Consider the following 24878-nt stretch of genomic DNA (forward strand, 5'->3'; position numbering starts at 1 on the left):
TAAAAATCCTTTGTACTTCAACTATTCACCCCTCCCTCTCCCCATCCCTTCCCCCCTCCTCACTGATTCTAGAGTTTTGTTTTCAGAATGCCCTATGTAGTATGTAGCCTTTTTGGATTAGCTATTTCTACCGAGTAATGTGCATCTGAGTTTCCTCCATGTCTTTTCATGGCTTGGTAGCTTTTTTTTTTTTCTTTTAACATTTATTCATTTTGAGAGACAGAGACAGAGCGCAAGTGGGGGTGGGACAGAGAGAGAGGGAGACACAGAATCCGAAGCAGGCTCCAGGCTCTGAGCTGTCAGCACAGAGCCCAACCTGGGTCTCGAACTCATGAACCATGAGATCATGACCTGAGCCAAAGTCGGATGCTTAACTGACTGAATGACCCAGACTCCCTGATATTTTTGTCTTAATCTCTGGATAATATTCCATTGTCTGCATGTACCACAGTTTGCTGATACGTTCACCTACTGAAGGATATCTTGGTTGCTTCCAAGTTTGGGCAATTTCCTAATTTCCTCATTTTAAAGTTGCTATAAAAAAATCCATGTGTGGACATAAATTTTAGAGATCTGTGTTTTTAGCAAGTGGTCCAGAGCAGATTTGGGGGCCTCAGGACCAGATAATCATTTGTCCTGAGGTTGACAGAGGACTGGAATCCTTTCCAGTCCCCAAATTCTAGGATTCTGTGAGGACTGTGTCTAGCTCTTAAACATCTGTGTCTGGTTTGGATAAGGCATGTTCCTTGTTCTCTCCGGACTCTTCTCCCCTTAAATAAAATCACTCTTTTGGCTAAATGTTCAGTGTCAATGTTTACTGCTAGCACAAAATTGCTGAATATAAAGAGCATTTTTTCTAGGGCTGGAGAGAGAGAGCTGACCTGTTTTTCCAAGTTCAGGACCACCTTCACTTCAAATCCAGACTTGGCAAACTGCTAACTGTGACATTGGACCAATAATTTAATCATTCTGTGCCTGGGCTGTGGCTTCAATATGAGATATGAGCGACGAGACTCTCTCTCTCTCTCTCTTTTTTTTTTTATAGTTTATTGTCAATTGGTTTCCATATAACACCCAGTGCTTATTCCCGCAAGTGCCCTCCTCCATGCCCATCACTCCTTTTCCCCTCTCCCCCACCCCCATCGACCCTCAGTTTGTTTTCAGTATTTAAGAGTCTCTTATGGTTTGCCTCCCTCCCTCTTCTTAACTATTTTTCCCCATTTCCCTCCCCCATGGTCCTCTGTTAGGTTTCTCCTGTTCCACATATGAGTGAAAACATATGGTATCTGTCCTTCTCTGCCTGACTTACTTCACTTAGCATGACACCTTCGAGTTCCATCTACTTTGCTACAAATGGCCAGATTTCATTCTTTCTCATTGCCATATAGTATTCCATTGTATAGATAAACCACATCTTCTTGATCCATTCATCAGTTGATGGACATTTAGGCTCTTTCCATGATTTGGCTTTTGTTGAACATGCCGCTGTGAACATTGGGATACCTGTGCCCCTATGCATCAGCACTCCTGTATCTCTTGGGTAAGTCCCTAGCAGTGCTATTGCTGGGTCATAGGGAAGTTCTACTGTTAAGTTTTTGAGGAACCTCCACACTGTTTTCCAGAGTGGCTGCACCAGTTTACATTCGCACCAACAGTGTAGGAGGGTGCCCGTTTCTCTACATTCTCACCAGCATCTATAGTCTCTTGATTTGTTCATTTTAGCCACTCTGACTGGCATGATGAGGTGATATCTCAGAGTGGTTTTGATTTGTATTTCCCTGATGATGAGTGATGCTGAGCATCGTTTCATGTGTCTGTAGGCCATCTGGATGTCCTCTTTGGAGAAGTATCTGTTCATGTCTTCTGCCCACTTCTTCACTGGATTATTTGTTTCAGGTGTGGAGTTTGGCAAGATCCTTGTAGATTTTGGATACTAGCTCTTTATCCAATATGTCATTTGCAACTATCTTTTCCCATTCCATCGGTGCCTATTAGTTTTATTGATTGTTTCCTTTGCCGTGCAGAAGCTTTTTATCTTGATGAGGTCCTAGTAGTTTATTTTTGTTTAATTCCCTTGCCTTTGGTGATGTGTTGAGTAAGAAATTGCTGTGGCTGAGGTCGAGGAAGTTGATTCCTGCTTTCTCCTCTAGAGTTTTGATGGTTTCCTGTCTTACATTCAGGTTCTTTATCCATTTTGAGTTTACTTTTGTGTATGAACGGGATTCTCAAGAAGAAATTTCAGGCCCCTGGGAGCCAGAAGTGGGCAGCTTTGAAGACCTCCAGAGAAGCATGAAGCAGGAAGTCCTAAAACACCTCCCCAAAAGCATAGTGTGGCATTTCCAGTGTCAGCCCTGGGAAATCTTCCTATTTGTGGGGTCCTGGCCATCAATTGTCTTTTTGTTTGGAGTTCACATTGCCTTGCAAGGTTGGCTGCTTGGTCTAGAAGGAGAGAAAAGGCACATGGACTGCTTCCTCAAGAAGGGCCAGGACCACATGGATGAGAAGTAGTTGTAAGATGCGACCAGAATGTTCAGGAAGTCCCAGCCACCGTTCCTGGTGCCTGGTTTCTGCCTGGTGCCTGAGGCACTGCAGCTAATGAAGCCACTCAGTCAACATCCCAGCTGCACCCCTGCCTGGCTGGCTAGGAAGGCTCAGCTTGGAAACTTGAGGGACTAGTGGAAGAACTTCCCAGGCTGAGTAATCAGAATTCCACTGACTTCTGGAAAAGAAAAGAGGGGTCATGCACTTTGGTAGAAGGACATTTTCGAAGGTCCAGGTTTAGAGATATTGATTTTGGCAGTTAGATCCTAAGGCATCTTCCTGGGTCCTTGTTAGTTTTCCTGGAAGGCCTTATTAGCTAAGCCTAGATCAGTACATGGCTGCATCTTCCCCTGAGAATGCTGGGAACCCTGGGACCCCCATGCCTTGGTCAAGGCAGCTGGATCAAAGCTGCCAGCTGGGAAGGGCCAGCCCTACCTGGTGTCAGCCTGCCCCTTGCTGCCACCTATGGGCTTTCTTAATGCAGGTGTTCCCTGCTTTGACTTTCATTTTACCCCTCTCTTCAGATGTCCCAGGCTTTCAGAGGACCATTCCACAGAACCTGTGACTAGAACATGCCTTTTAGCTTGTTGGCCATTTATCTGTTTATTCAACATACAGAAATTGAGTATCTACCATATACCAGGAACTGTGATGAGGGAGAAAGAAGTAAGAAAAGGCCTTGCCCTCAAAGGGTTTATATTCCAGCGGGGAAACAGATCAGTCATTGTGATAAATGCCTTAAGAGAGGTCAGTCTGGATAAACACAGGTAAGCTGCAGGACGAGCATCTAAAGTCAGTGAAGACTTTCTAAGGGAAGCCATACTTGAATTGAGTTTTGCAGAAGAAATAGAAGTCAGTCCATGAAGGCTGGGTTGGAAGCTAGGGTGGAGAGGACATTTTAGCTGTAGAAAATCATTTGCTTCAAGGCAAACTGGGACCAGGGCCAAGTTCCCTGTGGCCCAAAACCCAGAATGCATGTGTCTCCCCATTTATTGGAGTTGTGTAATGTTTTCAAATGTATTTTCATGTTGTTCCATGAACTGGAGGTGGGTAGCAATTAGTTCAGGAGTGACATGCCCCTGGAGACAGTGCTGGCTGGTGTCTTCTTGCATCATGGTATACTCTTTATTTTTAGCAGAGGTTCCCAATTTGAGATGATTAAACACCCCACCCCATCTCTCACCCAGGCCCTGGAGGGTCACCATTCCTTGGCATCTTATTTCTGTTTTGGGTGGTGAGCCTTTCTGGAAATGGGCAAATCTGTTGTGTCAAGGCCAGTTTAAGTCTCTAACCTTGGGAGGATTTCACAAAAGTCCAGAAGTTTTATACTTAAGACTGTGTTCCTGATGTTCGTTGGGAGGTTGTCCAGCTATCCCACAGTGTGGAAGCTTGCAGAGCGGGAACTTCTCAGGCCCCCAACCACTCTGGTCCTTCTCGGGGAGAGAGAGGGAGAGAGAGAGAGAGAGAAAGAGAGAGTGAGTGACTGCAGGGGAGAGAGGCAGAGGGAGAGAGAGAAAATCTTAAGCTCCATGCTGAGCCCCCCTTCCCCACCTCGCCCACTGCAGGGCTCAATTCCAAGACCCTTGGATCATGTCCCGAGCCTAAATCAAGAGTTGGACACTGAACCAACTGAGCCACCCAGGTGCCCCTGGGACCTTCTTTTTGTAAAAAGCACAAGTACCATTTGTTGCCAAAACTCAACTGTGCAGAAACCATCTTAAGGGTCATTTTAGGCCTTTAAGACAAAAAAGGAAACTAACATTGAGTATCATTTACATGTTACATACTCTGCCAGTGCTTTTGTATGTATTACCTCATTGAAGCTCTATAATGACCCAGTGAGCTGCACATTATTGTCCAAGAAATCAGTGCCTTGTCCCAGGTATGGCCAGCAAAGGGAGATTTTAACCAGGAATCCAGTGGCCATGTATTTATGTAATAGCATTCCACCAAGTTGCCTTTTGGCAGCTGCTAATCAATTGGCTGCTGGTGTTCTAACTTCTATTTCTGGGCCAAATGCGTATGAATTATTTTTATATTCTCTTCAGAATTCTGTCTCCTATCATTTCTTCCAGCCCCAGTTAGCTCCATATTTACCATTCATGTCATTAGCCAGTTTGGGCTCATTGGTTTGGGAAATGGTATGAAGAAAAGACTTCTTTCCCTCAGTTTTTACTCTGGAACGTTTCTGTGAAGGCCATCTCTCCAATTCCATGAGAGTTGACTGTGAATGATATGGGTGGTGACTAAGGGATGAATTTGGCAGTTGGCTGGTCCCGGTGCTGGTTCCCCTGTTTGAGTCTGTGCCGGTGGCATTGACCTGCGGATCTGAGAAATCTAGACTGAGAATTGGTCAAGGGTGGATGGAGGGTTAAGAAGATGCCTGGGTCTGGGTAGCCAATTTGACCCCTAACTCAGCATTAGTAGCGCTACGAAAACATGCTTTTGTAGCAGAGATAGGGGAGGAAGCGGAAACATGGAGATAAGGACATAAAGAAACTGTGGTTATGTTTCTTGTCTCTTGTCTCTGAGTCACCCATCTGCCTCTCCCTGTGGGGACGGACATGCAGTGGTCAGGCTGTCCCCTCAGGGTTGATGAAATAATCCATCCCCTGGTAAAGTGTGAGCTTATTCAGTAAATGGAAGCTACCAATGGTTGTGAATATCCTCCCCTCCCCCCCCAGGCAAGCACAGAATCTTAAAACAGTAAAGAATTTCTAATTCAAGCCCCTTATATTTTATCAATTAAGGGCCTGGAACCTAAAATATGAAAATCGGCCAACAATGATACCTACACCCTATTGGTATCTTCTGTTGAGTTTGTTTTTATCATTTCCTACTACTTTATTCGCTGTTTGTCGGTCATGGCAAGTAGCCTTCCAGCCATTTATCCCCACACTATTCCCAACACAACCAGGTAGCAGCGGGCTACCCAGGCCTTCTGACTTCTGGTTCCATTTTGTCCTCAGGCCCAATCCTGTCATGATTTGAGAAAACTATAAACTATGCTCTTTAACCAGATGTTTGGGTGTTTAGGAAAAAGCCATAGAAAAGGAGTATCATTTGTGAAGTCTACAGAGTGGTTCACTGGCAGGACCTTTCTAGAAAGCATGTTTGTGATTGGAGACATGGACACAGCAGCCAAAGATGAACAGAAGAAGGGACTGAAGGAAATTTGGAGGTTGCAAACCTTTAGATTTCTTTCACAGGGTCCTTGAAGACACAGTGGCTGTCACAGGGAGAGTCTAACTTGTTGGTAGTGAGCATCCTGGACACCATTCAACCAGGTCTTACAGGACCTAGTGAGGGTGGAGGGACTGGCGGACTAGAAATACCCCACTATCTTAGAGTCCCAATCCCTTTTACAGTGAAGGTGGCATTCTTTAGGGAGCTGGGGAAATCCCAGATGTGGGGCAGTCACAGCTGTAAGCACCACTTTGTGGTCCTCAGTGCCCAGAACTGATAGCCCTGGCATTTCCAGCGTTATTTTCCAAACACACCAACTGCCCAAGAAGAAAGGGCCTCAGCAGGCTCTATTTTTGTTTTTGAGGGTCTGACCTAGTATTCCCCATTAGGGCAATTCCTGGGCATTGTCTCCTCAGTCCCTTGGACTTGGGCAGCACAGGCCTGGATGGTGACACCCCTTGTGGATCTCACATCTTCCAGGCAAAAACATCAGTTGCTTTTTAGGCTCCCTGGGGAATGTCCCATTGCCATCTCACTGAGCTGGTGGAGGAGGAAGAAAGAATATGGTGCCAGATAAGGCAACACTGAAGTGTGTGGGCAGGAAATCTGAATCAGACCCCACATCTAACAAGCCTATTCTTAGAGCTCTTGACAGAGCAAGGGATATTGAACGCTAATGAAAAGCAGGCTCTCAGAATAGTTTAAAACTCGACAGCAGCCAACCCCATTACATGTTCCCTTTTGAGCCACAGCGGAAGTCTTGCATGATAAACTGAAACAGGACTCATGGATTTGCGTGAGAAGGGACAGGGCAGCGACTGCAAAATTAACAGCCGCTTAAATAATTCAGCAGAGGAGTTATGGCTGAAGGAAATTATAGGCTCATTCTTGAAGTTTTCAATTATCCCAACAGCTGTCCCATCACATGGCCTTCCTTTGCGGGGCAACAGAGAGCGATCCAACAGAATTGGCATGCGGAAACTTCCAGTGTTAAGGAATGGCATTGCTAAATGTTTTATCCAGAAGGTACTCAAGTAGAAACAGAGGTGGTCAGCGGGGTTGGACAGCATCAGGCTGGATGGGCTTGGTCTCACCAAGCCGCACCTGGGCTTCTAAATTCCTTATTGCCTTTCTGTGTACACAGACACAGGTTATAGGAGGGGAGGAATGCTAAGGTGGTAAGTGCACACACTTGAGATACTTACTGAGTTTATCCAGTGTGCTTGCCCATATCAGGTCTTGCCCTTTCCGTTCATTGCCAGGGAAGCAAACGTGCAGGCTCTTGTGACCTTAGCCTTCCTCTGGCGTCCAGGTCACCTCTCCCTGGTATCATTCCTCTTGCTGGGGTCTGGGGCAGCCGAAACTCCCGTCATCTTCATGATGGTCATAGGGCACAGCATTACTGGTTTAACATTCATTTGAATCAGTGCCTGTGCTAAGAAACCAGCATGTAGGCACCCGGAGTTGCATCTGGTGGGAGCTTCAGGCTCTAGTTTGGAACTACAGGTTTCCAAATGGTATATATTCCATTTATTTGCTAAGCTCTGGGTAAATTGGATAATTCATGTAGGAGAGCCCTCATTCCCTGCAGGGTTTTGTTCTAAGGCCCCCTTCTCACAGAAGCCTTCCCTAGCCACCTGATGCAAAATAGCACACCTCCTCACCACATGTCATTTTCCTCCCAACACGTATTTCCACATGAAATATGTTTGTCCATTTATTTATTGTTCCACTAAAATGTGCACTCCATGAGATCGAGGGTTCTGCTTGCTTTGTTTATTGTAATATCTTTAGCATCTAGAAGAGCATGGGACCTGTCATATGTGTCCAGTAGAATTCTGTGGAATAAATGCGAGACTGGAAAGAGGCTTGAGAAGCAGTATGCTACCACTCTATCCACAAAAGGGCCCCGTTCCCAGGAGAAAGGAAGGTGCCTACCCTTGGTAATTGCTTTGCAATTCCTAATTTCTTCGAGTGAACATTCATCAGGCTCTTCGTACCAGGTGTGAAAGATCACAGCCCTGCTCTCCTGGGCTTCATGGGCTGGCAGATATAGACATTTGAATTAAATCCACCCTTTAAGATACACTCGGGTATCAGCCCTCCTAGGAGCTGTTCTTGAACACTGGTCTTCCCCAAAGCTATGTTGGATGCCATTTTTCCCATTTCCGTAGCACCCCCTGCAGAACTTGACCATGGCCCGCGTGGAAAGCAGACATGTCCTGTACAATGTGCTTTCTGTTTCCCTTGACGAGTTCTTTAATAGCAAGGATTATACCGTACTCTTTCCTGAGTGTAGCATCTGACATATAGAGTATTTGATAAATACCAGGTATTCTTATCACTGCCACTGTTACTATGTGCATTCAGTGACCAGCATTTGTATGGCTGTGTGTATATGTCTTGTTATACAATATGATCTAATGCTGTGTTCTAGAATATTCCCCATTTCAGTCTTTCCTTGTATTCTGGTGATGCAGTGATCATGTAGACTGGTATTGAATTTTTACCAAGAGTCCTTAGGAGACTTTGTGTTCCTAGTTGGAAGCTGGAATCCTGATGTACTTCACAAATCATTCTCTGCGTCAGATGTCAGAACTTCTATGAGCCTAGAGCATTTGGTTCATTTCAAGGGAGCTGAGGAAGTCACAGGAATCCTATCAATAAATACATGTGGGTTCATGGCATTTTGATGCTGCCACTTTGATGTGGCTGTTTTGATTCAGGGTTCCAGGGACATTGTGTCATGGCCTGAAAAACAAACCATTAAACACACAGCAGTTGCGTACCATGAAGAATTGTGTGCAACAGACTCCCAACCACACTGTTGGACTGAGTGTGTGCATTAACCTAACAATTGCGTGTTTTTGCTTTGACATGGCTGTTTTGATGCCTGACACTTTCATTCTATCCATTGGATCTTGCCAGAGCATTTGGTTTAAATTTGGTAATACTTGGCTTAAATACTTGTTAGTCTCACTTAAATACTAACCATGTGCCTGTGTCCGACTTCAGTGGCAAAAGGGATTCAAATGAAGCAGAAGCTAGGGGATTACAGTCTCCAGGGGATGTAGAGCGATGCCCAAGGCTGGCCGATGGATACATTCGCCATTTCAGAACACACGCGCCCTCGGTTCTTTGTTGGCCATTTCCTGGTTTAGAGCTTCACATTATTGGCTGGAGAAATGTTTAAAAATATCAAAAGATCCCAGTGGAAACATATGGTCTGCCCATGTTAAAAAAGATCGTTTTGATCATTTCCCCCTGCTGTGTTGTAAAAAGGGCCTTTCTGTCTGTTTCACTTGGTGATTAGAGGAAGCGGTGTTTGTTGCTTGCTGACCAGATTGGCCCTCATCTGCTTGCTGCGAGCAGTCATGCCCTACTTTCTTTTCAGACAGTCTGAGTGATCATTAGCACACACATGTCAGCTAGTCAGAGGCTGCCCCAAAACGAACTAGATGAGTAGATAATTAGGCCACTAAGGGAAGACCAAGATGCTGGTATTTTGACTAATATTTTCATTGGGGTATTCTAACCAGATCATGAGACATCATTCCTAATTTCAAAACACTTTGGTAGCAAGTATATTAAGGAGTCTGTTATGGAAAAGTAAGTAGTTGTATTTGGGTTCTTGGTCTTCAATCTGAGACTCTGGAGTCTAGGTTTGGTGTCTTGTTGGAATGATAGAGCAAACATCACCCTTGTAATGAACTCAGTGAATACTGTGCGTCTCCCTGCTGCCTGGACAAAGTCACGACCTATGCCCGGTGTCACACCAGGCCCCTAACATACATTATCATGTTTAATTTCCACAAGGTAGGCATCAAGGCCTTCTTTCTACACACCACACAGCTAGCAAGTAATGGAGGCATGATTTAAATCCCAGGTGCCCTGTCTCCAGAACCCACACTATTTCCATTATAACCAGTGATTCCAAACCACTGGTCTGCCGATTGGTACTGGTTTCAAAGGAAGACTTTCCCAATCTTTGGCAAGAATGTCTGGATAAGGCTAATTCCCTCCCATCTTAGAAGACATGGCCATTTATTGAGAGACCGTGGCCTGTCTTTCTCAGTGTTTTAACACTTAAACAATTATTTTAAATCACATGATGGTGATTGTAAATGGCAACTAACAAAAGTGTCTTAAGTTGCCCAAGTAAAAACTTGGCCTCCCTATGTCATCTCCAAGCTTAAGTTTGAAGTCTTACTGTCCTGCCAGATGACAAAGCTGGAAAAAGAGGCAGTGTACCCCATACCCCAGCCAAGTTCCCCAGCATACTCTCGCCGCAGCTTGGGCTCACATGGGCCTTCTCTGGGAAAGGGCCGGGCTGCACTGCAATGAAGGGGGTCATGTGTTTCTTAAAGCCACACTCCCTTGACACTGAATAGTATGACCCTTGGGCAGCATTAGCAAAGTCCTGATAATGCAAATGACCTTTTAAAAACCACAGTAGATTGAAAAAAACTAGATAAACCATGCGTTCCAAAAGAGAGGCAACCCTTGGGCTACCCACATGTATGACTTTTCCATGACTAGGAGGGGGAAGACTTGAGCTCAGAGGCATTTGAATTTAGCGTGACTTAGATCATGACTCTTCTGACCTTCGATAATTCAAAAGTCACTTTTGGCTATTGATACAAGAATGAAAAAGCTCAGGTTTCGGAGGCAGACATAGCTGGGTGGATATCTCCATTTATTTTATTTTTAAATTATTTTTTAATGTTTATTTTTGAGAGACAGACAGACAGGGAGCGAGTGGGGGAGGGGCAGAGAGAAAGAGGGAGACACAGAATCGGAAGCAGGCTCCAGTCTCTAAGGTGTCAGCACAGAGCCCGACATGGGGCTCAAACCCACGAGCCAGGAGATCGTGACCTGAGCCGAAGTCAGACGATTAACCAACTGAGCCACCCAGGCACCCCTCTATCTCCATTTCTTTTAGCCTTGTGACGCTGAGCAAATTACTTTCTGGAAAATGGGGCCAAAGCACTTGCCTCTCAGAGTAGCCATGGTGGGCAGCTCTTGGAAAACCCTCACCTCTGCTTATAGTATGCCTTTTCTCTACCATGATGACCCATGATGGTAGGGATAAAAGTGCCTGGCATGGAGAGGTTTTGTGTGTCCTGATGTCCTGCTTATAGGCAAACTGGAATCCAGAGTACCCTAAATTGTTCTGGTTTTTGTTTTCCTGCCAGTGGTTCTAGATACCCCACCGTGCCTGGTAGGAGGCCCGTTTCACCTGCTTTTACCTGAGCCCCTCAGCCTACACAAGGGGGGCGGCCAGCAGGCCCTAACCGCTACTTTTGCTCCCCTTGCAGTGCCAACAATATGCCCAAGCAGGTGGAAGTACGGATGCACGACAGCCATCTGAGCTCAGAGGAGCCGAAGCACCGGCCCCTGGGCCTGCGCCTATGTGACAAGCTGGGGAAGAATCTCCTGCTCACACTGACCGTGTTTGGTAGGTGACGGGGACTGCCTGTCTTCCCTGGCTGTCTCCGGGCTCTGTGGCTCCTGCAGGCTGCCCTCCCCAGGTCACGGAAGCCCTGTTCCCTACCTAAGGCTCCCTTGATTAGACACTGTGGCCTTGATGATATAGTCTCTCCCTCGCCGCCTCCTGCCCTAGCCATGTATTTTCTTCTTTGGGATTCTGGTGGTCCTCAGCACTTCTTGTGAGTATGTGAACATGCAGATTCCCAGGCCCTACACACAGAGACTTTGGGCCATCTACAATGAGGCCTTGGAATCTGCATCTTAACAAAGCTTCTAGGTGATTCCGAAGAAGATGGTCAGCATACCACATTTAGAGAAATGCCTGCATGGAGATAAAGGCACCAGTTGCTGAAAACCCCATGAAAAGGGCTCCCAAGATCTAACCTACAAACATCCTCATTAACTTAGATTAATTTAGCCCATTAGCTAATGAAGTCAGGGTGGAAGAGGCTTGTCCGGAAGCCTTGGTTTGGTCTGACTCCTTCACAAAAGTCTGATTGCTCTGCTTCAGACTGCACCCAGGCAATGGTTGTCCTTTTGTGTGACCATTGACACAATCTTGGTCTTGGGTTTTCAAGCAAGGATCATTGAAAATGGGGCAAGTTGTAATGACAACCACATCATTTCCTTTCTCATTCCCTCCTTGTTCTTCAGCTCTCCCTTAGGCTACACACGGAAGCGATGAACAACTCATCATTCCCAGCCCTTTCCCTACTCCGTTCCATGGCTTCTCCTTTGAGCCAGTCATCTGGGGTGTCAGTGGGGCAGGGTCCAGATTGGGGCCTTGCCACAGTTCAGTTTACTTACTGAAAGATGACAGAGGTGTGGTAGGGGTTTCCAAAGGTTACCTTCCACATCAAGAAATTTCACTCATCAGAGATTCTAAAGAAGTGTATTTTTTACCTGTAGAAGTAAAAAAAACAGCAGGCTTTTGGCCACATCACTCCTCTGACATCCCCGGAGTTAACACCATAGGCCACAGACCTAGGAACTTCCTCCCTCCCTCCCAGCCAGTGTGCTATGACCTGATTTGTGGTTTCTACAAGGATCTTTTATGCTGGCCGCCTGTTTGCAGACATCTAGAGTTTGTCTTGTGGAATCCCCAAGTATGCAAAGTGAAAGGCTCCCACCAGCAGCTCCCACCTAAATCGTTTCTTCCCAAATTATATACTTTTAGGGACCCCCCTAATCTACCATAAAATCAACAGGTCTAAAGATTATGTAAGAGAACATAGAAGTCAAGGACAAAACTTCCTGAGAATGATCCATGGGGAAATTGTTGGGAGCCAAAGAAAACAGAAGGAAAAAGGAAACTCACACCAGCTTAGTAAATCAAATGTTCCTTTTATCTGGTATCCAGTCAGAAAGAAAAGAGATACATTAAATACCATACCAATGGCCAGGCCTGGGCTTGGAGGGCCTGGGAAGCAGTATGTGGCCCTATGGATTATTTCTACTGACTCTCTGACTGTACAAGTAGACAGTATCCTCAAAGAAGTTAGTCAAGTTTCCGTATCCTCCTTCTCACCAAGCCTTGATAGGGCTCTCCTCGACCCTCACAGTACTGCCTTTTAGAATGGTTGGAGGTACATGATATTCTTTCACTGGTCATTAAAGTCAACTCTACTGATCTAATGGTATCTTCATTACATGCTATTCATTATCTGATAATGGAGTTGACGTCACTGAATCCCTAGGGCTAAGGCAAAAAGTAAATTCAGATATCTCCCCCTCTCCCTTGTAGGTGTCATCCTGGGGGCGGTATGTGGAGGGCTTCTTCGCCTGGCATCTCCCCTCCACCCTGATGTGGTTATGTTAATAGCCTTCCCAGGGGACATACTCATGAGGATGCTAAAAATGCTCATTCTGCCTCTCATCATCTCCAGCTTAATCACAGGTAAGGCCACAGGGGATCATACCCCCGCTCTGGCTTGTGGAGTGACCATCGAATCTCAATTTGGTGGAATGAATGAATGAATGACTGTGATTGTCCATGTCATTTTATTTCAGAACTTTGGCTTTCCTGTCTCTAAAATGGGGGGTATCAACCCTAAGAACAAATTTCCATCTATTGGTTGGTCCTTCTCTCGAGCAATAAAAGATGAAAAGGAAGCTGCCACATGTTCAAAGTGATAACTAGAGTGATTTCAATTTTGAAAGTTTGCTTTCTCATTTTCCAAATTATATTTCATTCAGATACTGATGAATAAAAGTAATAAATAGAAAAGGACATTTTCTCTTTACTATTTAACTGGGTGTAGAAGGAAGTTGGTATTAAAAATAAATTAAATACTAGATGTGAAACCCTTCACTTTTTTTTAAAAAACATTTATTTATTACTGAGAGACAGAGCATGAGCAGGGGAGGGGCAGAGAGAGAGAGACACACACAGAGTCTGAAGCAGGCTCCAGGCTATGAGCGATCAGCACAGAGCCTGACGGGGGGCTTGAACTCACAAACTGTGAGGTCATGACCTGAGCTGAAGTTGAACACTTAACTGACTGAGCCACCCAGGCGCCCCAAACCCTTCAAGTTTTTAAGAAGAAATGTGCCCTTAATGTGTAAATCATGTTCAACTCTTTGGGGATGAAAGAAGTGTTTTATTGGAACAAATTTTTTCACCTCTCTGGGCTTATGCTGGTAGTTTTCTCATTACCAAATAACATTGTTCAAATAGGGTATAAATTGATGTAGGTTTAAAAAAAATTTTTTTTTTATGTTTATTTACTTTTTGAGAAACAGAGAGAGAAAGAGAGCACGAACAAAGGGCAGAGAGAGAGAGAGAGAGACACAGAATCCAAAGCAAGCTCCATACTCTGAGCTGTCAGCACAGAGCCTGACACAGGGCTCGAATCCACAAACTGCAAGATCTTGACCTGAGCCAAAGTTGGTCACTTAACCCACTGAGCCACCCAGGTGCCCTGTTAAACTGATGTACTTTAAAATTTTTTTTAAATGTTTTATTTATTTTTGGTACAGAGAGAGAGAGAGAGAGAGAGAGAGAGAGAGAGCATGAAAGGGGGAGGGGCAGAGAGAAAAGGGGACACAGAACCGGAAACAGGCTCCAGGCTCTGAGCTAGCTGTCAGCACAGAGCCTGTCACAGGGCTCGAACCCATGAACGTGAGATCTGACCTGAGCCGAAGTCAGAAGCTCAACCAACTGAGCCACCCAGGTGCCCCAAACTGATGTACTTTAAAGACTGCGCTCTGAGTTAAGGCTGAAAGCTAGGTTTTGATTGATATTTGGGTGCTATCTATGTGACCTTGAGAAAGCTGTCCCTCGGGGCTGTCCACCTTATGAAGGAAGTGAGGCTCTGGAAATACTGAGAGATTCAGACGCTAAGCCAGGTTGTTCTATAGTCTCATCTCTGGTCACCCAGTGAGCCCAGTGAATGCAGGGTCTCATCATTTAGCCCCAGACAGAGCGAAACTGTGCTTTCACCTTAAAGGCTCCTTTTCAAACCAAAGAAAATTTGCCATGCCTTTTTAACAGACCATATAACCCTCAACCTGGCAAGGAAACAGTGTCTGTTGGCCAAATCCGACTTTAGGTTGTAAGGAGAGGTGGCTCATAGATAGGTCAGCTTAATTCAGAAAAGTTTACACCAGTGACTCCTCCTGCACAGCAAGGGCTAGTCTCTCTGTCTAGTAAAAGCAGAAACTGAAACCAGGAAGTAGAAAAATTGAAGAAACAACTGGGAAAAAACCTAGTGAAGGCAGGAGTTTTTGTGACTTGCTTGGAATTTCCTCTACCAATCACAGAACCTCCCACAGTGTAGATGGAGTACCCACCTTTGTGTTCTCTAATCCCAGCACTAGGCTGGAAAATGTGGGTCTCCATCATCCTTCACCTCGGAGGAGTGCGGACCATGCTAGATCACTGTGCTAGACTCTTGATATCAGTCACCAGGACTACCAGGTTTTTTGTTGTTTTTTTTAAGTGAGAACATTAAGAAAAAAAGGTACTAACACCATCACTTCCTAAAGAAAGGGTATCTGAATACCAAATAAGTGGGAATGGAATATATTCACCTTTAACTCACTATTGCAGACTGACAAAAAGTAGTCACTGATCATTTTATACCCTCTGAACCAGAAATCTTCAACTCTCTCTGGTTCCCTAGGTCTCAAAAATGTCCCTGGAGAACAGAACTGTAAACTCTAGGGGGCACCTCGGTGGCTCAGTCAGTTGAGCATTGGACTTTTGATTTTGGCTGAGGTCATGACTCCAGGGTCATGGGATCAAGCCCTGTGTCAGGTTCTGTGCTGAGTGTGGAGCCTGCTTAGGATTCTCTCTTTCTCCCTCTGCCCCTCTCCTCTTCTCGTGTGTACTCTCTCTCTAAAATAAAATAATAGTAAAAAAACAAAAAACAAAAAACTGTAAACTGTAGGATTTGTGGGACCAAAGATTCAGTAGGAGGAGATTTAATTAACCATTCATGCATTTGAGTATGAAAGCCAGGGACGCAGAGATGGGCGTCACAGGATTAATCCTTCCCATGTCTTTTCAATCCAGGTTTGTCGGGCCTGGATGCTAAAGCCAGTGGACGCTTGGGCACAAGAGCCATGGTGTATTACATGTCAACGACCGTCATCGCCGCAGTGCTGGGGGTCATCTTGGTCTTGGCTATCCACCCAGGGAACCCCAAACTCAAGAAGCAGCTGGGACCCGGGAAGAAAAACGATGAAGTGTCCAGCCTGGATGCCTTCCTGGACCTCATCCGCAACCTCTTTCCTGAAAACCTTGTCCAAGCCTGTTTTCAACAGGTAACCGAAAGTTCTGCTGCTCTTGCCCCTCCAGCCTCTTCAGTTATCAAGATGATAACTTAGGGAGTGTTTCAGCGAACCAACCCCGGGGAGCGATTTTCCTATATTTAATCATCTTTGTCTAGGGATCGTAGGATTTGGAGCAGGATTTGGGGGTTAAAGTCATATTTTGCTTTATTTTATTAACCTTCCTTTTTTCCCAGCTCACTTTGCATCTCTTTGCTCTAGGATTTCCCTTCTTCCGTTTTTTTCCCCTGTTACTTTTTCCCTTGTTTTCGGTTTCCATTGATTTGCTGTCCAAGGGCACATTTTTAAAAATTGGTCTTGTCTACCACCTTCTAGAGTACCCAGGGGGTCTCTATGTTGGCAGGATAGCAAAACCATATGGGATGCATTTGAAAAATACACATGCCTGGGGAGCCTGGGTGGCTCAGTCAGTTGGGTGTCTGACTTCAGCTCGGGTCATGATCTCACGGATTGTGAGTTTGAGTCCCATGTCAGGCTCTGTGCTGACAGCTCAGAGCCTGGAGCCTGCTTCTCTTTCTGTGTCTCCCTCTCTCTCTCTGCTTTTTCCCTACTCATCCTCTGTTTCTCTCTCTCTCTCTCAAAAATAAATAAACATTAAAAAATGTATACATGCCCTATGGAGTCAGAATCTCTAAGGTAGGCCCAAGGATTGGGTGTTTTCAAAATATGGAAGTAACACATGATGGCTGTAAAAAGTTTAAATGGCATAGATGCATTTTGCTTCCCTAGAACTACTGATGCTGGGAATTTTGTTTCCTTCTGTATATATATTTTGTCTCTGTGCATCATCTCTAGAAAAAATTCAAGCCAAGTGGTAACTGCATTATATGTACTGTGCTGCACTGTGCTCTTTTATTTAACCATGCTTTACCACCCTCTCTCTCTCTCTCTCTTTTCATGATTGTGTAGTTATTTCTAAAAATGCATTCTTGGAAGCTAGTGTTCCGCCAAAGTTTTAGATTTCAATTTTGCCAGATGTTGCAAAATGGCTCTACAAAAGTGTGTAGTAATATATATACCTACCAACTGCCTACAGGCAGATCAAGTTTTTTAAAACTCATACTTTAAGAACATGGATGATTCTGCTGGGTGGAACCACTGAGAGAGGCACCACACCCCAGCCTGCTGTCCAGCCCCAAGGTCAGGTTAGGTGAGAATACACATCAGTTCCCATTAGCCCAGGTGGGAAGTCAACTAGGACCAAGGAGCTTCCTCCAGCCATTTCCAGGGAACCACAGAAGAATGAACTTGGGAAGCAGGCCTTGAGGAAGTTTGCTTTCCCAGCTGCCCCCCAGTTTTGCAGAGCCCCAATGACTCTGGGGTAAGATGTGTTCTCTGATTTCCAATGCCACTTGGTGGCACTTATAGCATAAAGCTATGTTAGAGGAAGCTGTTTCATGGATAAAGAAGATGTGGTATAAACATACACAATGGAGTATTATTCAGTCATAAAAAAGAATGAAATGTTGCCATTTGCAGCAACATGGGTGGATCTGGAGGGCATGATGCTAAGTGAAATAAGTCAGAGGAAGACAAATACTGCATGATTTCACTTATATGTGCAATCTTCAAAAACAAGACAAATAAACAAGTAAAAAGCAGAAACAGGCTTCTAAGTACAGAGAAGAAACTGATGGTTATCAGAGAGGGAAGGAAGTGGGGGCTGGGTAAAAAAGAAGAAGTCATGGGGATGAAAGGCATGAGCACAGGGAATGTAGCCAGTGATACTGTAATGGTGTTGTGAGGGGACACTTGTGGTGAGCAAGGCGTAACGTATGGACTTGTCAAATCACTGTGCTGTATGGCTGAAACTAATGTAATATATTGTGTGTCAACTCTACTTCAATAGAAGAGAAAAATAAAATTCGAAAGCAACAATAAAGAACAAATCAAAAGGCCTCCACTAAAAAATAGTAAAAAAATAAGAGAAACCATTTCAGCTGGGGAGGGAGGGTGGGAAGTGAAGGGAGGGTGCTTCCTGGCACTCCCTCTGTAGAGGGAACTGACTTAGAAAGATGAAAGCACTCTGGAATGGGGGGGGGGGGCGGCGCGGGCGGTGGGGAGGAATAGCACGGAGGCACGGGAAAGCACGGATGGGGCCTCCTTCCTGGGACCCGTCGTGACCATGCTCCATGCAAGGAGAGCCCTTCATCACAGTCAGCAGATCAGAACCGAAGTGGACAGGCACCTGGAGCCATCACTGTGGTCTCGGGCGAGCTTCTGTGGTGTTAGCCACAGTCATGCTCGGTGACCTGTCTGGTCAATGGGCAATCTCAGTTTGAAGCTGCCCGCGGCGGGGGTGCTGTGCACACTAGAATGGAGGGTTGAGCCGTTCCCTGCCCCATCCCTGCCCTGCACCCCTCCCCTCCCCCGGCAGTATTCATATGAGGAATGAGCCCTTAGTCCCTCAGCTCAGTCCAGGGTCACTGCCCCTTTGAGTTAGGACAATCAGAGGAGAAATTGTGTAGAATCTCTTATTTACCTCAGGGCAAGGAAGCATGTGGACCGCAGGCAGCCCAGAAAGAGCAATCCATGGGCCCAGGGGACCCTTGAAGAGGGTTCAGTGAAAGGGAACCATTATAGGGTGACATCACATTACCAGAGAGAAGGGATGTCAGACAGGTGCCTTCTGTGCCCTTAGGATACAGCCGGACGTGACTACAGAAGGCTTGTCTTGGATGTGGAGGGCTTCAGGCCACAGTTGAACAACAGAGATGGAAAGAGGAAGGCACGCTGTCCTCAGAGCAGAGGCTGCCTTCCCCAAGACAGCAGGCCCTGCGTCTTAGAGAAGAGGGGGGCCTCCTGCTTACTGCTTGGGGCTAAACCAGCATGAGCTTTCCAGGTTGCAGGACAGCAACGGGCTGTAAGGTGCCATCTGGCCACACTCAGTCAAGCCCGGTGATAGGGCCCGCATGGGTCTTCTCTTGCGGGGAATGCAGTGATGTGTGTTTGCTCACCATCTGATATTTGAGAGCACCTCCTGGGGGCTGGCTCCCCACTGTGCACAAGATGTCACAGGCAGTGAGACTGTGAGGGGGAGGGGTCCCTGCCTAATGGAACTTACTTACATTCAGGGAATGGGGGACACGGACCAGAACAAACAGGACTCAAGGCAAAGCCTGCCGAGTAGAGGTGTGTCCAGAAAAGAGAGGGAAGACCAGAGTGTGCAAGGTGGGGTGAGTGGAGGAAGCAAAGCCCAGCTCAGGCAGGACCCAGTAGGCTAGGGTCAGACTTGGGAACTTATTCTAAGAGAGGTTTGGACAGGGAGACAGCTGGTTTTCTATTTCTAAGAAATCAACCGGGCAGCTCTGGACGCTGACTGAGCTCTGGGTGGCTAGGCTTACCTGGTGACTGCGGGTAGACAAGGAGGGGCGTGGGAGGGTCAGTGAGCAGGCTTTTGCAGGGTTTAAGGTGAGCAACCCTGGTGGTTTGGACTTGGGTAGACTGGAGTTGACATCCAGATGGGGTTGTCCAACTCAAACAGGCTCAAACCAAAACTGAGGCAGAAACCAGGCCTGTGTTCTAGAATCAGTATCTCCTTGCCTTCAACCTGAGCCACTGGTCTGTGCTATTTGGAAGCTGATTTGGGAGTCAAATGTAACTCATTTTGAATTCTGCTTCAGCAATTAGCTGTCTGTCCTGCAGTTAGTGAGCCCCCTGAGCCTTGAGGGGCTACTGTTGGCATAAGAGATAATGTATGTCACACATGGGATACCCGCTGCCCACCTGATCCATCAGTTACTTACAACCATGGCCATTAGTCCTTTGAACTCAAGCCTTGGCTTCTTTAGCGTTCTCAGGACAGAGAATGTTGGCTTCTAATCCTCCCATTTTTCTTGGGAGCATGACTCTTGCTCATAGAAGCTTCCCTTCTGCTCATGCCTACATTCTTTCTTCTTGCCAACGTTGCCCAGACCAAGGGGCCTGTGAGCTGCCTGTTCTCCCCTTGCACACGCAGCCTGAGCTTCCTTCCTCCCTGCATAAGCACATGTGGCCAGGCTAGAACAGAGCCCATCCTGCTTCTCTCCCACTTTGGAGAGCTGGTCAGTTTGGCCCTGCTCACCATCAGGCCTGGCTGCGGTAGGATTGGGTCTCTGTAGCACAGGGAGTGGGAGAACTCAGTGGTGGTCAGGCCCACTGAGTTCAAGGCCCAGCTCTGCCAAGAACCCTGTGACGTCTGACAGGTCATTTGAGTTCTCCACACCTCCTCTTCCATGTCTATTCAGGGTTTAGCCATCTGTTGCCTACTATGTACTGGCACTGACATTCTAGAATTCTGCAGGAATTCTATTTTAATGCCCTTGGAGGTATTGTTCCTCTGGGCTGAGACGTGTGTTTTTACACCACTCTGCATGCAGGGTTACTGGCACCTTTAAAATTAGAATGGATGCCACAGATGTCGAGGAATAGCGTGAGAGGTTCTCCGGGGGCCATTTGCACAGAGATGCTTGGCAAACATTGAGCAAAGCTCGGCATCACTGCCCAGAAGGAGTGGGTGTCTTCCCACCTTAACATTCTGATCTGAAATATAAGCCAACATCCCTGTCATGGCAGCTGCTGGCAGCTGGTACATCTGGTGCCCAGATGGAGCTGTCCAGCAGAGCATGACTCTGAAAGGAACCCAAATGAGGGTTCGTCTGTGAAGACTGCCAGACATGTCCCAGGCAGGAAGAAACAAAATAGGTGGGCCATGAGGTGCTGACCTGTTTCCTGCAAAGACTCTCGCCTTCCTACTCTCCATCAGCTCCAGGTCCCCTCCCAAGAGGCAAAAAGGACCATCCAACTGGGTTTCACAATTATGAAGAGCATCCATGATTGATGCTGGATGTTGTCTCTGAGATGCAGGGGTATAATCATGGGAATGAAAGAAATAGATAGACACATGGAGCACCTGGGTGGGTCAGATGGTTGAGCGTCTGACTTTGGCTCAGGTCATGATCTCACGGTTTGTGAGTTCAAGCCCTGCATTGGGCTCTGTGCTGACAGCTCAGAGCCTGGAACCTGCTTCAGAGTCTGGTCTTCCTGCCTCTCTGCCCTTCCCATGATCATGCTCTGCCTCTCAATGATAAACATTAAGAAAAAAAATTTTTAGAAAGAAAGAAGTAGACACCTGTCCCCCAACTTGAAGTTTGTGTCCCTTTAATGGATCACACTATATCACAAATGAATGCTATAAATCCTATAATTATCAAGTGATGAGGACAATCGTTTCCTACTGTATTTGTGTAATAAAATATCACTTTGTTAAACATAAACATAAAATATTCTCCAACTTTCATAACCTTATTTTGATATTTCTTAATTATTTTTTTAACATACCAGGGACTTTAAAAACTGTAACTGCCTTGACTTTTGGTGATCAAACCTCTTATCTTTATATCCCCCCCATTAGATTCAAACGGTGACCAAGAAAGTCCTGGTGGCACCTCCATCAGATGAGGAGAGCAATGCCACCAATGCTGTCATCTCATTATTGAATGAAACTGTGACAGATGGACCTGAGGAAGCAAAGGTGGTTATCAAGAAAGGCCTGGAGTTCAAGGATGGCATGAATGTCTTAGGTAGGCAACTTGGTATTCATCTCTGGGAGGAGACGATGGCCAGTCTTTCCTGCATCTCAGCACCTCAGCATCCCTCACTTCCTTCTCAGAAAACCGGTTGCTCTGCTGTTCTGTAGGTGGAACAGGAAGCTCTCCCTGGGGAGTGATTTGGAAGTAATGGAGACTGACAGTTGAGAGATTAAGGAAGAGGGAGAGGGGCAGACAGGACCCTGAGGGGACATAGCAGCTAGAGATCAGTTATGAGAAGAGAGAAGGGACTAACATTCATTGGGCACATTCCCTGACTCACTGTGTGGTGTTCGCTTGTAACTCTCTGTCCATTTCAGGAAGTTACACATCCAATTCTTCCATTTTTTTAAGCATTTTATTTGAGCTGCCCTGTGAGGTAGAGCTGCAGTAGGCATAGGGGCAGCCCACCCTCGGTTTCACAGCCTTTATAACAAGACAGCACTATCAGGAGTGTGAAGTGTTGGTGCCCAAAGGAGCTTATCAAAAGAGTATCTTCTTTAACTTTCTGAGATTCCAGTAAACCCTTTCCCCTAGCCTGGGGGCTTCATAGCATGTCATTGCTTGGTTCTTTGGGTCTGCAGGTAGACAGGCTGGCTGGGTTCAGATCCCTTGTGGACCACTCATTGGTTACTGGACCATGACCAAGCTACTCCACTTCTCAAGATTCATTTGTAACGTGGGGATGAGATTGCATTTCTCTTGAGATCATTATGAGTATTGAATGAGATTGTGCAGTAGTATATACCATGTGGTCTCTTCTGAGCTACTGTCATTATCCAAGGTGGATGCAGAGCTGAGGATCACAGTAAGAAAATGCCCCCACAGAGGATGAAGATTCTCCATCTTGGAAGTGACTACTCTTGGCTCAGTTTACGCCCCACCCACCCCCTGGGTCCACTCCCCATCATAACCCCCACCCACTGTTAGAGTGGTATCCCATAAACAAGAAGGAGGGAGAAATTTGGCCCTAAGATGGGAGAAATGGGGAAGCTGGATGGAAGAAGTATGTTGATTCATGCAAGCAAGATTTCTAAGGGTTTGAGTGACAACTGGTTACAAATGGATCAGCTCTGTGGTCCTTCCACTTCACTCTCTGGGAGACCAAATACCCTTATCTCCTTAGTAAGGTTGTCTGTCAGATAACGTATTAGATGTCCAGTGAAGGGTGAATTTCAGATGAACAACAAATGATTTGTTAGTGTAGAGTATGTACCTAATATTGCACGAGGCATACTAAAATAAAATATACTAATTGTTTATCTGCAATTCACATTTTAACTGGGTATCCTGGTTGTTCATTTGTTTGTTTATCCTAAATTTGATAATTTTATGAGTAACTCACCCAGAACAGTTAAGAGAAAGATGGAAAGGAGAAGGATTGCCTAGGCACTGAAAAGCAGAAGCTTCAGTGAGGGATTCTTTCAGTTTGACCTTGAAGGAAACAGGTTGAGTAAGTGAAAGTATGAGAGGAGATACCCTGAATAGGTTGGCAGGCAATGGAAGATCAGTAGACATTGTTGACAATCAGTGAGGGGTGGCAGGAAGGAGAGAGGAGAAAGTGGGTAAGTCCCTCTGAGGAGCGCTTGCAAATACCCTCAATCTCCACCCCAGATCCACCCCTTCTCCTCCACTGCCCAGATGTCTGTGAGCCTTTCAGGACCTTCCCAGCACTGCTCTGTTCCCCCAAGCCCCATAGTCAAAGTGGCTCCACAGCCTTCTACACACTCTGGAGGAGGTTAAGGCCATGAGTAATGGGGCCAAATGTTGGGGTGAATCATTCAGAAGACTTTCACGGTCGTTTCCAGAGTCTCAGTGGATTCTGGGAAATCACGTTGACCTTGAGCTGCCCTAAGGAGTTTCAACACAACTCACTACTCTCTCAGCCCCAGTGACCAAGTCTCAAAGGGCTTTGTTCAAGTAAAACACCCCAGTTCCAGTAAGTGAGTTCAGTGAGGCTATATTTATAGAGAGAAATGTCATGGAAGTTGGACGTGAGTGTCCAAGTGCAGAGTGAGGCCCTGGAAAGCCAAGGGAAATTAGACTGTTGGGAAAGTTCTCATTTACAAATCTGGCTAAAACAAGATTCTTCCCTTGGTCTTCTAAGGGTGGAGAAGGTGGCTTTTTTTGTTTGTTTGTTTTTTGTTTTTTGGCTTTGGAAGGTTCCAACGATTAAGCACTGCAGTAAGTGAAGACAAAACCCTGGCTCTGGCCTTCTACTTCTTGAAGCACTCCTTTCTCTCCTCCAAAACCTCCAGCCCACTTCTGAGCTCCACGCTAATCCCAACCATTAAGTCAGCTCCTGGGAGAGTTTGCTTCTTCCAACATCTCTCTCATAGTCGTAGATGTGGCTCAGTTTCTGCTGACCCTACAAGGGTAGCTCTTTAATGCCAGTATTTTGTGACTTTTGAGACCTTGAGGAATTTCTCTTAATATCTCCAAGTGGAATTAACTGGGTAATACTAGGTCTTCTCCGCCAGAATGTTCACAGATTATGTCTCACCACACACCTAACACACTCTTCCCCATGGGCTTGAGAGAAGGGCTTGGGAATAGTCTGAATTTGGTTCCGTATGTTACTACAGAGCGAGACCACGCTCCCCTGGTCACTGATTCTCATTAAGCCTCTGTCTTTATGGCCAATCACTCACTTGTAAGTCACTTGGCAATCTTTCTGGCTAAGAACTGAAAAGGGGAAATATTCATTACCAGGGAATTCACAATCCTGAGTGCAGGTGCTGAGTTCTTTTTGCTAAAGAGAGAGAGGGTCCAGTGAAGGATAGTTGAACAATCTGTGTTGTTATGTGTGTAGTGTGGGGGAGGTGTCTCTGGGAGGCTAGGAAAAAGGTAAAGTCAGATATTCAAAGAGAAGGAATTCCTCCTTAAGAGAATCCAATTATAATGCTATAATTTACCCAGTATAACTCAAGACTCCAGGCATAACTGGATACAACAGGAAACTGGATATAACAGAGAGGATTGTAAATTAGTCCTACCAAACTGGGACAGGGCAGGCATAGAGAAGAAGAAGGAAAGAGAGGACATAGAGGATTGTCCATATGACAGTTCAGAAAAAATGTCAGATGGACAAGCAAGGGTCTGTAGCCATTGGGACAGCAACATTGATTGATAGTTCATGCAAGTAGTCAGAATTGGAGTCCCAGAATTGGCAATAATGGGTCAGCGTGGGAAGGGGGCACATAGTGGCTAGTAATCAGAAGTCCAGACAGACCACACACAGTCATGGAGATATCTGTGAGCCATGTAGTGGCCCAGTCCCTGGGTGGGTCTGGGTGAGAC

General features: G+C 45.9%; 1 protein-coding gene across 4 annotated transcripts in view; it reads left to right on the top strand.

Annotated features, from left to right (window-relative positions):
* The window catches only part of SLC1A2 (solute carrier family 1 member 2), a 139485-nt gene that overhangs the window by 77221 nt on the left and 37386 nt on the right, over positions 1 to 24878 (top strand). For all 4 annotated transcript variants that reach the window (XM_029956658.1, XM_029956657.1, XM_029956659.1 and 1 more), the window contains exons 2-5: positions 11046 to 11185; positions 12962 to 13114; positions 15734 to 15984; positions 21404 to 21572. In XM_029956658.1, the coding sequence (XP_029812518.1) occupies positions 11056 to 11185; positions 12962 to 13114; positions 15734 to 15984; positions 21404 to 21572 (703 nt within the window). In that variant the 5' untranslated portion in view covers positions 11046 to 11055. The remainder of the gene's footprint in view (positions 1 to 11045; positions 11186 to 12961; positions 13115 to 15733; positions 15985 to 21403; positions 21573 to 24878) is intronic.

The sequence above is a fragment of the Suricata suricatta genome, chromosome 11 (genome assembly GCF_006229205.1).
Source record: "Suricata suricatta isolate VVHF042 chromosome 11, meerkat_22Aug2017_6uvM2_HiC, whole genome shotgun sequence".
Classification (NCBI taxonomy): domain Eukaryota; kingdom Metazoa; phylum Chordata; class Mammalia; order Carnivora; family Herpestidae; genus Suricata; species Suricata suricatta.